Source organism: Vigna unguiculata, chromosome 11 (assembly GCF_037176805.1).
Source record: "Vigna unguiculata cultivar grain cowpea cultivar isolate G323 ecotype 2 chromosome 11, ASM3717680v1, whole genome shotgun sequence".
Lineage (NCBI taxonomy): Eukaryota > Viridiplantae > Streptophyta > Magnoliopsida > Fabales > Fabaceae > Vigna > Vigna unguiculata.
In genome coordinates this window covers 34,205,142-34,222,000 of record NC_140802.1, presented here as the reverse complement: position 1 = coordinate 34,222,000, position 16,859 = coordinate 34,205,142, and the positions used below count along the sequence as shown (strand labels likewise).

Genomic DNA, 16,859 nt, shown 5'->3' with positions numbered 1-16,859 from the left:
CTCTATCCCTTAGCGACCAATGAGATGCCGCCAGGCGACATACCAAATAATGGGTAAGGACGCAAGTTTTCTACACCTGTGTAGATCCCTTCCCCCTTCTCATGGATTTGTTGTCTCGAGCACTACAACCCAAATTTCTCAATGCAAAAATTCTATAGTCAAGCTCTTCCAATCACATCTCGGAGGATGACTAATTCTACTTGTTAGAGGGATTACCAATTTTCAACATGAACCCTTCATGTTCCCTTCTTCATTGTTAATCACAATCGCACCATACGAACAATATCATAACATAAATCAATCAAACAAATGAAACAAAGACGAACTGGGATATCAATATATCACAAAATTCACCAAAACAACAAAATAACATCAGAACTCATGCTCCGCCTGGCGGATTTCAACCCACCGCTAGGAAACTCGTGGCAGAACCCAAAATTTGGGTAAAAACTGATGTGCCGCTTGGCGACACCTTCATGCCCGCCAAGCGATTTCTAGGGGAGAACCCAGAATTTGCGAGAAACAGCGTAATTAGGCACAAGGCTTCATGCAATTCAGTTCATATAAGTCACAATATATTGAACATGATTAAAAACCTCTATAAACAACTCCTCTTACTTGGAATCCTTGCTCCCAATTCGAATTTTTGGTGTGTCTCTAACCCAAAATCTCTCTTAGCCTTTTCTCCCACTCCAACAATGGTTGTCACTCCAATTCTCTTCTCCAACCAACACGAAATACTCTGGAACAACTCTGCTTAACCCTCACACAAAAAATGCAGAACTTCTCTCTTGAATTCCCTACTCTCTCAAGGTTAATTCTATCTTAATTACCCTTTAATTCATTGAAACAAAATTTAATTATAATTTGGCTTAATGGTTATTCAATAATCCTTAACAGAATGTTTTCAGCCCCTTTAGCTGCCTCTCTTGGCTGTTAGGGTTCCTAAACCCTTTCATATCCATGCCAAAAGAAAAATTTGGCAAAAATAGTTAATTCGTTCTTAGCAAGGTTTGAACCCACAATCCCTTCATTACAAAGTCAATGCACAACCAAATTAACCAATAGATGTTTCGTGATAATTCCAAAAATTGTAGGATTACATTATCACTAACCACATTAAAATAATGCACAAATTAAAATAACATACAATTGGAATACATAGGACTTGAACCCAAGTCCTTTAACATAATTAAGTACTCTCAATCACTTGAGCTAGTACTTTTCCAAGTCATAGAACTTCGCATTAAATGCCTTAAAGGCTCATATTACCCGCATTTATTAAATAATTATTTAATTAATTATATAAATTTGTCGGGTCTTACATAAGGTCTACAAAATGAATTACAAACTTTCAAATACACTTTCTTAATGATGTAACTATGTAGAGAGCATACGTTCCAGCCTTGATCAACATGAATACCATCAAATCTCTTTTCCTTCGTCAATGTAGGCTTCATTCCAATAGTAATGGCTTCAAGATAGTTCACAAGAGCTTCATTAAATCTTCATCAAATCTTCAAGAAGCATACTACCTTGGTTTCACATGTCAACAATATAATGTTTCAAGGAGGCAAAATTTTCTAATGAGGGTAACTTTGATGTAGACTATTAATGACTTCCTTGCATATGGGATGTTATCCGGTTGGAGCACACACGATAGATTAGCTTGTCCACATTGTATGGAGCACATTAAGTCATTCACATTAACTTATGGTCGAAAAAGTTGTTCGTTTGATTGTCATCGTCAATTCTTGTCCATATAGCATTCATTTAGGAGAAACAATAAGGCATTTTACAAAGGGGATGTTGAAAAGGATGGGCTACCTACAAGGTTAACCCCATCACAAGTATGACGAAGAGTCAAAGATTTTCCAAAAGTGATTGAAAATGGTATGACAAGGATGGATGGGTATGGAGAGTGGCATAATTGGACGAAAAGAAACATCTTTTGGAATCTTCCATACTGGAAAGATAACTTGCTAAGACATAATATTGATGTGATGCATATAGAAAATTTTTGAAAGCATCTTCAACACGATGAAGAATGTTAGTGGCAAGAAAAAAGATAATGACAAGGCAATAAGAAATATAGCTTTGTATTGTCGGCGAAGAGACTTGGAGTTGAAGTCAAAAGCTAACGGGAAGTTACTGAAGCCAAAAGCAAATTACACCTTAACAAAAGATGAAACTAAAATAGTTTTTCGTTGGATCAAAGAGCTTAGAATGCCAGATGGTTGTCTTCTAACTTGGCAAGATGTGCAGATACTGAAAAAGGTAGTATTCACCATATGAAAAGTCATGATTGTCAAGTATTCATGGAGACATTACTTCCTATTGCGTTTAGCTCATTGCCAATGCATGTGTTAAATCCTCTAATAGAAATTAGTCACTTCTTCAAAGACTTGTGCTCAACGATATTAAAGGAGGATTCAATAAGAAGATTGGAGGAAAATATTCCACTTATTCTTTGCAAATTGGAAAGAATATCCCCTCTAGGATTCTTAGATTCAATGGAGCATCTCCCTATTCATCTTCCATATGAAGCAATGCTTGGCAGACCAGTGCAATATAGGTGGATGTATCCATTTGAAAGGTGATATGATTACTATATTTTTTATATCTTGCTCTTGTCCTTCCCTAATGTATTCCTTTTCTTCATATAGATTCATAGGGGAATCAAAATGTTCTGTAAAAAACAAAGTCAAAGTAGAAGGATCAATTTGTGTAGCTTACTTGCATCATGAGACCACATACTTTTGTTTCCATTATTTTAAAAACTTCATGTTGCTACCGAGCAATCAAAATTATTAGTTGTTTCAACAAGTTGGTCGTCACGTAGGCAAGCAGTTCACTTATTGGTTAACTGATGCTGAATTCAACTCTGCTCATGTGCATGTGTTGATCAATTGCATTGAAGTTAAATCTTACCTTGAGTATGTTATAATCTTATTTGTACAACCTAACATGTATTGGAATGATTCTAAGCAACTTGTATCCTCTTAACAATTCATTCCTTTGTTATAAAACTTGATGTAACTCTCCATTGCCACATATTTGTAATGTTTATAACGAGCCATTAAGTCTTAGAAATCAAGAGCTAAGGGATTTTGCAAATTGACCATGAGATGCGTCAAAGAATGACACACATACTTTGTCAATGGGTACAAGTTCCACACCAAAGCGTGGTCGAACGAAAAAAAGACAATTAATTTTGGTGTGTACGTCAAAGGCCTCACTAAGGGTGGTTATATTGATTTTTATGGGATAATTCTTAAAATATTTGAGTTAGAGTACAAAACTTGTACTTCTCCGAAAAGAGTAATGGTTTTTTATTGTGAATGGTTTGATCCTTCTAGAAGAGGTACAATAGTGGATCCTAGGTATAATATTGTTGAACTTCAAATGAGTTTAAGATACCAACCATTTGATCCATTTATTCTTCCAAAAAATGTTAGACAAGTTTAGTATGTGCCATATCCAACATTTCGCATCTACAAACGTGGGTGATGTGTTGCAATACAAACCAAACCTAGGTGTCGCATTGATTCAAATGAGGTGGAAGAGGATATTGCCTACCAAGTTGATTAAATGTCACATGCCAATGAAATAATTGAAGTATAAGGTGTATTTGGGTTGCATGACTTTGATGGTGATGCTGAAGAATTGGAAGGACCTAGACAAGGACCTAGACAAGAAGAAGAAGAAGAAGAAGAAGACAATGATGATGAAGATGAAAATTATGATGAGGAGGATGATGATTAAAGAGTTTTTGGAGCCATTTGCATTGAAAATAAGATTGCGATTATGACTTAGTTATGAATGATCAACTATGAATACACTAATTGAATGTTCTTGAAAAATTATTAGATATGTACTATATCTTTATGATTCTTTTCTCTTTTTTTTGTGCAAATTTTAGATTATAAGTTTATTGATACATGTATAAGAGTTCCACTTCTTTATCATATTGTCATAGTTTTAATTTCACTCAGTTTACAATGACATCCGAAGGTCAATCTAATCTTGATAAGGGGAAGGAGAGAGCTAAACATAGAGAAAAAAGGGTGCCAAAAAAGGCACAATATGTTTTGAGGATTCCTGCCACTAAAACATCCACATCCATTCCACCCCCTACGATTGACCCACAAAGTGCACCCATACAGTCCCCCTCCCCAGCTCTTGTACCCATGCCATCACATTCCTCATCCACACCTTTTGTGATACCCACATCACCTCCTGTTGTGGTACCGACACCACCCCCTCCTATGGTACCCACACCACAGTTAAGGTACCCACACCACCACCAACTGTGGTACCCACCACACTACCCCTCTTTCATCTACAACAACCTTCTCCCTTATTGTTTGCTGCTTTACAAAATATTGCTATACTTACCCTATCATCAGTCCCTTCTACTAATATTGTTGGAACCTTAGATACTACTGATGCATTTACTGATGTTGACCCTCCTCTTCTTGAGTGATCGATGATTGAATTGTTTAATCGAGGTAATACTTATCAAGTTAAAAATTAATTTGTATTACACATCTTGTTTTTTACCTATGGTTCTTACGAATGACTTTTCTTCAATGAATATGCGGGTTTCTTCCTTCTAGATGCTTCCCAAGCCGTCACATGGTCTATTAAGCAACAATTTATGACAATTTGGCTGTCATGGGGAGCAATACCTCCAAAAGACAAAGATGATTTCTAGCAACGTTTTAAGGTAACTCGTCATCAAAATTATTCTCTTTTCCTTACTCTATATGTTAGTATTGAAATGAAATTTCACTATTATTGATGATTTTCGCTTTATTCATTGTCATAGAGGAAGGTGCAAGAAGTAGCCTAAAGCCCCAATCTTCTGCATCCACTTCTAGTGTTGAAGAAGTTACCTACCTCAAACAACGACTACAAGAAATTGGTCGAAAGATAAAAGTAATTGATTAGAGATTGCAAGAAAATGACCAGGCTTATGCTGAATTGAAAGGTAAATTCAGTCATTACAGCATATACTCCTAACATTGATGCCTCCTGACATTGATGCCTCCTGACCAACAAGTCCTTCGATAGGCTATATTCAACCTAACACAATCTCAACAACAGCCTGCAGTTGCCTAGCCTACACAAGTCCAACCAAGTCTAGAGCAACCTAGCCAAGTGCAACCCAACCCAATTCCAGACCCTGAAGATCCTGCTATTTCTAACGACTATGTAGATTATTAGGATTTCTGACTTATGACATTTATGTTTAGAATTAATGCACCTTGGATATTGTCACCGATTACTAATAGTTTTATGTTTGATTATGTATACCGAATTTGGAAGTTTATTGTTGGATATTTGGTATGAATTTGGAAGTTTATTGTTGGATATTTGGTATGAATTTCTCCAATTGGCAAATATATGTATGGTTTGGAATGTTTATGGAGGTTTAATTGTGTGTGGTAAATGAGAAAATAAAACTTATTTTGCAGCCACAATTGACTTTATCGAAGGATTTACGAACGGATATATTCGTCGGTAATAATGTAGTGCAATTACCAACAGATAAATTGGTCGGTAAACTGGACAAATTGACACGTTCATGCACCATTTAACAAAGGAATTATTCATGGACAGTCTTTCGATAATTATCAACAAATGTCAACCGTCAGTAATTACCGATAGAAATGTGTGTCAATAATTTCTAATGGACGGGATATCCATCGGTAAATACCAATGAAATTTTTGATAGATCTTGTTCATTACAGATGGAATCTGACCGTCGATAATCAATATTTTTTTTAAGTGTTTGTATTACAATCTTATTAGAAATTTTAAATGATTGTACAAAATGTTCTTCACTTTATATTTTGTTACAAATCTTATTATATATTTCAAATAGTGTTTTTTTGGAGGATATGTATCAAATATTTGAATATGATCTCAGCGTATGCTAGATTGCACATCCTTATTTTATAACAATATATTTCTTTACCTATTAACTTATCCTAAAAGATGAATTTCACGTGCTCAAATATTTCCTCGCTTTATTAAGAAACATACAAAATGTTCAATTATTACACTATTATTATAATCACGGAGATGTCTCCATTAACCCAAAAATTTAAAAGTAAAAAAAGTCTATCTATCGCCAAAAACATCATTATAGCAACTAACTCCAATTGTCTTTAGCATGAATTACATAATGCTAATAAACAAATGATCCTAAGATTTGATCTAACGAGGTAATTTGTCGGATCAAACGTAAGAACTGAAGTAATTTAAAAATACTTACCGGTTAACAACACTCTAAATATAAAATTAATTAATTGCTTCTTCAACAACTCCTTATAAAATATAGATTTAATCCATATATAACAGTTGAATTTGATATTTTTATCAATTAAATAATGACAGTACATTTCATATAATATCTATATTCTAAAAATTTATTCTATTATTATGTTTTTGTCAAAAGACACAAAAACTTTTGAAAATAACACCACATGACTTTTCAAGATGAATCATTTTTATTGTGTGAAACCTGTTGCTCAATAAAAACAAGTGTTCCAGAAATATTTATTTAAAATGTATATCACATCACACATCTTTTTCACTTTTTCAAACATTATTGCTATGGATAAACCTCAATGAGAGACTTGAAACCTAGAACTGGAGTTATCTTATAGTGAGTAAAGCCTGCAGAAAAAAACAAGTTGGCCCAATCTTTCTGATTTCTCTCTTTTCCAGTAACCAACACCATCATCTCCATATCATAGTAGAGCTTTGTTTGATCCAATTCACTGTCTCCTTTCTCGTTTCCTATCACAACGTCTATGATAATCACTTTTCCTTTATCTTTCTTTTCGATTGCCTCCTTACATCTCTTCAGGATTTTCAAGCATTCCTCATCGTTCCAGTTGTGCATTATTGTCTACATCACAGTTAAATTACAATCACATTAAATGTTAATTTTCCATTTAGTAAAAATTACATGTTGATTGTCTAAAAAAAATCAACCATTCTGATGTAATTTCGTTAAGAGATTACTAGAACGGCCAGATTTGGAAATGATTACAAAAGGTAAATTGTGTTTGAATTTGCAACTTTTACCTACAAGACACAACTTTAACTTTGTGACAAAAATATTCACGAATCTCGATTATTGTTTTAACTTTTGAATCTCAATCGTCTATCTAGACCAACTCATTTCAATTATTTGTCGTTCGCCTATTTATAATTTTGTTCGGATTGACATGTCTCGACTTTTAATTTAGGATGACTTGTCTTGACTTTTGATCTATATTGATCTATCTCGACCTTTAATTCATATTGACCTGTTTTACTATTCAACTTGAGACGATTCGATTCAAACTTTGACCCAAGTTAAAAGTGTTGTTTTTAAGAATTAATCAAAAATCTTCGTAGTGAAATCAAGTCCACCTAGACCCTAAACTATTTCACTGGGGAGTTTGGAGTTGTGACTTTTTTTTCTACTCGTTGGAGAGTCTCCTAAAATTGACTTATTTAAAGGTGGGTTAAGACGACCCATGGATCAAACATCATATTGAAAAATCTAGTTGAAGAAGTAAATCTATCGACCAACTTAATGCCTAGATAAAGAATTAGATAATATTTACCTTGAGCATGATGGAATGAGCAGAAGGGATTGCTTGAAACATGTCCCCTCCAACATATTCGATGTTATCCGTTCCTTGCAAGCCATGAACGACATGTGGAAGATCAAAAACAATACACTTCAAGTGTGGAAAAGACTTGGCAATGGCCTTAGCCATGGTTCCTGTTCCTCCCCCAACATCAACCAAAGACTCTAATCCTTCCAACACTCCCTTGCACTTCTCAATCATCACACTGGAAATCAATCGAGTGTCATTGGTCATGGCATCATTGAAAAGGTGATTGAGTTTGGGCTCACGGCTGGCATAGTCCCAAAAACTCATCCCATTATGTGCGTGAAATGGTGTGGGCTCATCATTTGTGAACCAAGTGGAGAACTGAAACCATGGATTCACCAAAATTGGATCAAGTATGACTTGTGGCAAACATGTCATACTAAAGGGATGCTCCTTAAGGAGTAGTGCAGATGCATCAGTTAAAGCATAACTCACTTCTTTCTTTTCATCATCATCATCAGTGACACTGTTTTGAGAGATAAAACCAGATTGGACCAATATTTGCATCAAACGGGAAACAAAGCAAGCCTTGGAAGGGTGAATTGGAAGTGAAGCAATGAGTTGTGAGAGTGGCATAGGTTGGCCATAGTTGTGTATGACATCAGGTATGCACAAATCAATTGCACATTTAAGGGACATAGAGTTTATGAAACCAAAAGTTTGGTTAAATATGTGGGTTTGAGCTTGGAGTAGCTTGGAAGAATGATCTTCGTTCCCAAAACTCATTTTTAATGATTTGTGATTAGCAACATCAAATTGTGCGTGAAAGATTATAAACTTCATCCATAAATTTATAATCTTGTCGTGCGCACTATTGCTGTACTAAAATAAAAATATAATACCATTACCTTTAAATATTGCAGATTCTACCGACATCTTCATATGACCATAATCTTATTGATGTGGAAATTAACTATATAATACTAATATTCACTTCCCTTGCTTGTATCTTAGTGACCCATTTCCAGAAGTATCTTAGTGGCCCATTTCCACTATAATGTCTCAACTGCTCTGCCATTCATTTTTAAGATATGCCTTAACTGCTCCCCATCTTGCCTCTTTCATTAAGCTAAATTATTTCGTCTGTACCCAACCAAAGATTGTTCATATTATACTGTTCATGTTTTTTTCCCAAAGATTTCTTAATACCTAAATAAGATTTTGAAGAAAATATTAGAGTGTTCGTCATCTACTTAAGAAATTAGGATTCAAGGCTGACAGAGAGAAAAACGAGAGAAACTTGGACGTCCTAATTAATTTTTCTTTCTTTATTTGAGAAAATTACAACACCTTCATTATTTATCAAAATATTTCACATTTTTTCATAAAGCTAATATTTTACATAAGTGCACACCATAATTATACATGTACCATTATATTACATTCATTATATTTATTTCCTTCCTAACATTTTTACAAGTTTATTCCTATTTTTCTTTAGAGTGGGCTAGTCTTTTAGCAGTGTAAAAAGGACACTCAAACAATCGTGGAAGCTCATGGAAGTTTTAATACAAATGTAAATAAACTTTTTTGCCGGAATGTTTTATGTGAATGGATGAGAATGATTGTTCCAATTTATATTATTATTATTATGACCTTCTCTTATAGAACTATACTCAGTCCTTTAGAGGAAAACTATGTATGTACATAAGTGTAGAGAGGTTGGAGCATCCAAATACGCTATTACTTATATAGTTTTTGTTGATAAAAAAACAAAAAAATCGTGGCAGCAATAATAAATGTGATGATGATGGATCTTATCAGGTTGATAGGGGGCAAATCGTCCGGAAGGGACAAAATTGTAATCCTTCACCCTTAAAAGTTATTGTATTATTTTGTACATCTACCATCCCTTGCATTCCAGAAAAGGTTGTTATATGCATATTTATTTTGTTAAAATTCGACGATATCTAAAATACACTTAATATTTCATAATATTCTAAAAGTTAATATATTTTACTAATCTTACAGACATTCTACATAATTTATATCCATTTCCTAATATGTCTGCATAAGATCATCTTCTAGTTTCAGGTTGTACACTTGTTGACCCTTTTTAAACTACCAACTCTTTTATCCTTCCCTCTAGCTTTACAAGGTATTTAATTACGTCATCAAATATTGAAACTTCGTCATCTTAAAAGAATTGTACACTTCATTGATTTCAACGGTGAGTGACAATGAAGAAAATATTCATTTTTTGTCTAATGGCTCTACCACTCAAACCACTCAAGAGACATAAATCCATGTGCTCAATAAAAGATAGCAAATGAATCATACAAGCAATAAATATAAAATACAATAATTCTAACTGTTTTTTTAAATAGCAAGCCAATAGCCCACACCAATGGAAGCAAAACACACCTACCTAATCTTTCAATGGCAATTACAACATCCTCCAACTTGTACCCCATTTTCACTGAAGTTCGATTTAACGTATAATTCCATGTCCTATAGAACTAACAAAAAGGCAAAATTAACAAGATATAAAATGAATCAAAACATATCCTTAAAAAATAAAAGTCAAAACATAAAGCAGAGATTACTGATGACGTCCCGTTCGGATCAATCACACTAGTAAGTGTACTGGTTCAATTGTAGTACAAAGTGTCATATCTTTAAGGATTTGATCAACTTTTTATCAAAAACTCGTGTTGTTTAAGATTTGTGAAATATGGAAGTTTGATTTTTTAGAATAATATTGATCCAGAACTTAAAATAAAGATAAAAATGTGACATGTACAAATAAGGTGTGTTAGGATTAGATTTCACTTTCCTGTTCTTATACAAGGTTACTATTAACATTCATTCATTGTTCCTCGAAGAACACTAATGTAATCCTAGTCAATGTCTCAGTCAGCAAGACCTAAAGATATTCAAACTCAGTGTGATGTCTCACCCCTAGTGAATGAATTCTTTGCATTACTGATTAAGATTCTTTGTAAGATCCGGGAAATTGGAATAAAGAATAATAAATAAATTACAAATAATTGTGGGTTGGAAGTACCCTAAGATAATTTATTGACAAGTCGAAGGCTAGGAATAGTGCTAGCTCAAGTGGTTGAGAGTACTTAGTTATGTTGAGAGGACTTGGGTTCGAGTTTTTTGTTGGCAAAAGCAAATACAAGTCTAAATGCTAAAGCAAGATTTTGATGATGATAAAAGAAGCTTTAAAGCCATCTGGAAGTCAATATGAAGAACATGTGTTGTTATGTTTAAAGCTATTTTGTAAAGTGTAATTAGAATAGTTAGAATCAATATGAAAAAACCAAATTCTGGTATTTCTCGAAAAATCAAAGTGATAATCGATTATCACTTAGGATAATCGATTATCCTAAGCTGAATTAATTTTTCAAGAAGGCACTGGAATTATCAATTATCACCTTTGATAATCGATTATCTGGTCAAAAACTTGTTTTCAAAAAATACACTGGAATAATCGATTATCACTAGTGATAATCGATTATCCTAGTTAGTTGGGCGTGACTATTCAGTTTTTGACCTAATTTTTGGAACCCCTATTTAAGGAACATCAGAGTTACTTCTAACTTACCTTTTTGAGAAGCTAGAGTGCTAGTGTTGTGACTACAAAGAGTGTTCTCAAAAGAAGCTTTGAAAAACCTAGTGTGGGTAGAGCGATAACTTTTCCTAAGAGGTGGTCTAGGAGATTGAGTGTTGTTGTTGTTGCTAGAAAAGCTAAGGTCAAGGTTCTCTGTGTGATTCAGAGAAAGGTGTTCATCTCTTGTGTGTTCAAGAGAGGTGTTTTCTTTCCTTACTCTTTTATTATGTGATTGTAATCTGTTATTTGTTAGTGATTTAGTTAATCTTGTTTTTGAGAGATTAACAACTGGACGTAGGGTCTTTTGATCCGAACCAGTATAAATACTTGTGTTCAATCTTTTTCTCTATCTCTTTATTTCATCTACTCTTACGTTTAAAGAAATTAATATTTGATTTAATTGATAAAATTTTGGAAAAATTTTAAAGTATAAATTTTACTACTTAAAACCAATTCAGTCCCCCTCTTAGGTTTTGTCCAAACGTTTAAACATTCCGCTGCGCGATACCAACAATTGGTATCAGAGCTTGCTTTGATAGTTATTCAAATTTTTCGAAAATGGTTGGACAAAATCAAACCTTTGCTGAGGGTGCGTCTATCAACAGACCTCCTCTATTTACTGGTGAAAACTATCCTTTCTAGAAAGTTAGGATGCAAATTTTTCTAGAATCTGTTGATAGAGGTATTTGGGATGCTATGTTAAATAGTCCATTTGTTCCTATTAATATTGTAAATGATGTGCAGGAACCAAAGTCATTCTCGTAATGGACAGCGAACGAAAATAGACGAGCTCAGTATGATGTAAAAGCTAAAAATATAATTTCATCTGCCTTAACCCTAGATGAGTTTTACAGGATCTCAATCTGCACCAATGCATAAGATATATGGGAAATATTACGTGTGATCCATGAAGGAACGGACGATGTGAAAAGGGCACACAAGAACTCCTTGATCCAAGAATACGAAATGTTTCGGATGCAACAAGGAGAAACTATCTACGATGTGCAGAAACGATTCACACACATCGTCAATCATCTCACAGGTCTAGGTAAAACTTTTGCCACTGATGAATTAAATATAAAAATTCTTAAATCCTTGAACAGAACTTGGCAGCCGAAGGTGATAACCATCACAAAGTCATAAAGAGAGCATGACGATGGCGGCCCTATTTAGAAAGCTGAGAGAGCATGAGCTTGAACTGGGTAGACTAAATGAAGAAGAAGATATTGGAAGAAAGAAGAACATTGCCTTCAAAACTGAAGTGGTTAAAGGTAAAAAGCAAAAGGAAGAAGAAGACTCAGATGACGATGAAAATCTTAGTCTTATGATTAAGAAGTTTACAAAATTCATGAAGGCCAAAGGTAAAAATCAATTCAAGAACAACAAGAAGGATAATCAAGGATCATCCTCAAATTTCAAATGCTATGGATGTGGAGAATCTGGACACGTCAAGGCTGATTGCCCAAATTCAAAGAAAAATGAAGAAAAGAAGCGCAAAAAATTCTTTAAAAAGAAGGCATACATTGCATGGGAAGACAATGCCTCAAGCTCATCAAATTCTAGCGATTCTGAAAATGAAGAAGCAAATCTATGTTTGGTGGCTAATTACGATGATTCTAACAGTGAGGTAAATTCTACATGCAATGAAAATGACTATGATGATTTGTATGATGCTTTTAAACAATTACTTGTTAAATCTAGTAAATTGGATACTGCTCATAAAAGGTTAAAATTTGATTTTAAAGATTTGCAAAGTAATTTTGAAAAATCTCTTGAAGAAGAAGAATTTCTAAAAAATAAAATTTCAATATTAGAAAATAAAGAAAAAGAAACTCTTGAATGTGCTTCATGTAAAAGTTACATGTTTGATATATGTATTTTGGAGAAACATCTTGAAGATGCCTTAGAAAATAAAAACTGTGAAAAGTTTGATCTCAATAAAAATCCAAATAAGACCAAGCATGCTCATAATCATGATTTAAAAATAAAACTAAAAGAACTCGTAGAGTTTGGGTAGAAAAAGGAGCATCTCATTCTATGAATACATATGAATGTACTGCTACATGTTTTTATTGCTTGAAAAAGGGTCATACTTCAAACAAATGCAATATTAAACATTTTGGTGTTCCAAATGGGAAGTATCACTGGGTGCCTGTTCATAAGTAGATATTTTTATTCTAACCCTAAGGACCCAAACAAGTTGTTGGGGACCTAAATGAATTGTTTCCTTATTTTGCAGATGACCTCTAAATCCAGAAGATCAATGTTGTATCTTGACAGTGGTTGTTCAAGACACATGATTGGAGACAAAGAGAAGTTTAAGAACTTTAAAAGAAAGGAACAAGGATTTGTCACTTATGGGGATAACAACAAAGGAAAAATACTTGGAACAGGTGATGTAGGTGGAGGAAATACTTTGGAGATCAAGGATGTACTGTATGTGGAAGGACTAAAACACAATCTTCTCAGTATAAGCCAATTATGTGATAAAGGACTTAAAGTAATATTTGAGAGTGACTACTGCACTATTCATCAAAAGCACTCCAAAGAAGTAACCTTAAAAGGTATAAGACACAATAACATTTACTTGATTGATCTTGATAATGCATCATCTAGTGATATAACTTGTTTGGTTGTTAAAGAAGAAAATCCTTGGTTGTGGCATAAACGAGCTGCCCATATTCACATGCAACAATTAAACAAACTAATTTCTAAAGAATTAGTAATTGGATTGCCAAAAATAAAGTTTGAAAAAGATAAACTATGTGATGCATGTCAAAAAGGAAAACAAGTAAAATCTTCATTTCATTCAAAAAATGTGATTTCTACATCAAAGCCTTTAGAAATTTTGTATATGGATTTGTTTGGTCCTTCAAGGACAAAACGTTTTGGGGGAAATTATTATGCTATTGTTATTGTTGATGATTACTCAAGATATACACGGACCTTCTTTCTCACACTAAAAAGTGAAGCCTTTAAAGCTTTTAAGAAATTTGCAAAAGTAATTCAAAATGAAAAAGATTTGAAAATTAAAGTTTTGAGAAGTGATCATGGTGGAGAATTTCAAAATGAATTGTTTGAAAACTTTTTTGAAGAAAACGGAATTATGCATAATTTTTCTACACCTAGAACTCCTCAACAAAATGGAGTTGTAGAAAGGAAAAATAGATCTTTAGAAGAATTAGCTCGCACAATGTTGAATGAATATAATGTGCCTAAATATTTTTGGGCTGATGCTGTGAGCACGACTTGTTATGTATTAAATAGAATGCTCATTAGACCAATTTTAAAAATTACCCCCTTATGAATTTTTTAAAGGAAGAAAGCCTAATGTAGCACATTTAAAAATATTTGGATGCAAATGCTTTGTTCTAAATAACGAAAAAGAAAATTTGGGTAAATTTGACTCTAAAGCAGATGAAGCTATTTTCTTAGAATATTCATTAACTAGTAAAGCCTATAGAATTTTCAATAGAAGAACCTTGAATGTGGAAGAATTTGTGCATGTTGTTTTTGATGAAATTGTGGACCTTGAGGAGAACCCTCTTGAGTCAAATAAAACAAATGCAGGTGATGAAGAATATTTTAAAGAAGCTCTTGATCAGATGTACCTAAATGAGAACCCATTGACTGAACCTGAAGATCTTGCCAAAAGCTGGAAATCACCTAGAGGATTGTCTCTGGAAACACTAGTGCAAAATTTCCTTTTTACCTCGCCTTATATGCCTCGGTTGGCCAGGAACCGAAGCATATAATGGCGCGGTGGCATTTTTGCAATTACAGCCAAGTTTTATGCCTCGGTTCACCTAACACCTGAAGCCAAAGAGTGCTATACGCCTCGATTCGCCCAAAATTGGTGCCAAAGAGTGTTATAGGCATCGATCCAACAAGAGCCCGGTGCCAAAAAGGGGTATATGGCTTCGGTTGTTAATGGAACCGAAGCCATAGGGTTTATTTAGGGTTCCAATTTCGCGAACCCCCTTCTTCTTCCCTGCAACTACAAGAGCAAGAAGCCAACGAATCGGCACGCCAAGATCCCTTGCAGCAGTGCTGGCGTAGAAATCGGTGAGAGCGAGCGCGGCGACGCAGTTAAGGTTTCTGGCGATGAAGACGGGGAGGGGAAGACGATGAAAGAGTTCATAGATCTCGAATTACGGAGCAGGAAGGGCGCAGGGAGAGATTTCAAAGATATTGCAGCGAGTTTTCGCAGCGCGGCTTCCGAATTCGGCAAGTGATTGATGAAATGGAAACGGAAGTTGAATCTGAGGAGAAACCACCGCCACAGTGACGTCGCCGGTGCGGACGTTTGTTCGATCGAAAAGCTAGGGTTTAAGTCGTTGCAGGAGACGCAATTAGAGGTTGGAGAATACGATTTCGCGTTGGGTAGAAGATCGTGCGACACTGATCCGAGGTTAACCGTTGATGATTCGCGGTTTTCGTTCGAACCTCATCGAGCTTCCTGGGATGGTTCTTTGATTGGGAAAGCATACCCTAGGGTTTCCCCCATGGTTCGTGTTGGTGATAAGGTTTTGGTCGAGGAAGAAGAAGAGGGAGACATGACTTTGGAGAAAGGCAAAGAATGCTGTCCTGGTGGTTCTGCTCAGACGAAGCATTACTATTCTGATTGGCATAGGAGGAGGAGGAGTTTTGATGGATCAAATTCTCGTAGGAAGTTGATAATGGGAGATGTTGATGAATTGAGAGTGATATCTAAGGCTAAGGTTTCTCCAGCCACAACCGAGTTGTTCTATGGGGCGAAGGTGTTGATCACTGAGAACGGTTTGAGGGATGTGAATTTGAAATCGTCTGATAGTGTAATGGGGTCTGGTTCCAAGGTTGATGCTTGTGTATTGCAATTGAGGATGGTCAACAAGGATTGAACAAGTTTCACAGTAGGTTATGGAGTAAGTTGGGGTCATTACAGAGGAGAAGGGAAGATATGTTTGGAGAAGGTGATTACGGTGGTGGTGATGTGGTTAACAAGCCACTTGTAGAGTCTTGGCAGAAAAGAGGGTTTAATGGCTTTAGTCTCTCTGCAACCGAGGTAGAAAAGAGATATTATATGGCCTCGGGTGATAACCGAGGCCAAAATATGCCTCGGTTCTAAAACCGAGACAGAATCACGAAAATAATCGAGGCCAAAAGCCCTCACTATACTGGTGAAAATGTCATTGGAGATATATCAAAGGGAGTAGTTACTAGAAATATGTCAAATTTATGTATGACTGTTGCTTTTGTTTCACAGATAGAACCCAAAAATGTAGAATAAGCTCTTCAAGATGATCAATGGTGTATAGCAATGCAAGAAGAGCTGAATCAATTTGAAAGGAATGAAGTTTGGGAACTCATTCCTAGGGATAATTCACACCAAGTCATAGGAACAAAGTCGGTGTTCAGAAACAAGTTGGATGAAGATGGAAACATCACTGAAAACAAAGCCAGACTTGTAGCAAAGGGATACAGACAAGAAGAAGGTATAGACTATGATGAGACATATGCTCCAGTTGCCAGGTTAGAAGCTATACGTTTACTTCTTGCCTATGCTTCTCTCATGAAATTTAAACTATATCAAATGGATGTCAAAAGTTCTTTGTTAAATGGATTTATCAAAGAAAATG

General features: G+C 34.9%; 1 protein-coding gene and 1 pseudogene across 1 annotated transcript; one reads left to right on the top strand and one right to left on the bottom strand.

Moving 5' to 3' along the window:
• Positions 1-6,499: 6,499 nt before the first annotated feature.
• LOC114169546 (putative O-methyltransferase 3) lies at positions 6,500-8,458 on the bottom strand. Its single transcript, XM_028054751.2, has 2 exons — positions 7,629-8,458; positions 6,500-6,922 (listed from the first exon to the last, which is right to left on the bottom strand). Exons 1-2 carry the CDS (start codon positions 8,406-8,408, stop codon positions 6,623-6,625), a joined length of 1,080 nt encoding a protein of 359 aa, XP_027910552.2. The 5' UTR covers positions 8,409-8,458; the 3' UTR covers positions 6,500-6,622.
• A 3,939-nt stretch (positions 8,459-12,397) lies between these two features.
• On the top strand, positions 12,398-16,510 carry LOC146881830 (protein OCTOPUS-like; annotated as a pseudogene).
• The last annotated feature ends 349 nt before the right edge of the window (positions 16,511-16,859 follow it).

Bases quoted from the DNA above. Each gene is read 5' to 3' on its own strand.
- LOC114169546 (XM_028054751.2), bottom strand. From the start codon at position 8,408: ATGAGTTTTGGGAACGAAGATCATTCTTCCAAGCTACTCCAAGCTCAA. The intron at 6,923-7,628 runs GTAAATATTATC...ACTGTGATGTAG, and splicing joins CTCATTCCATCATGCTCAAG to ACAATAATGCACAACTGGAA.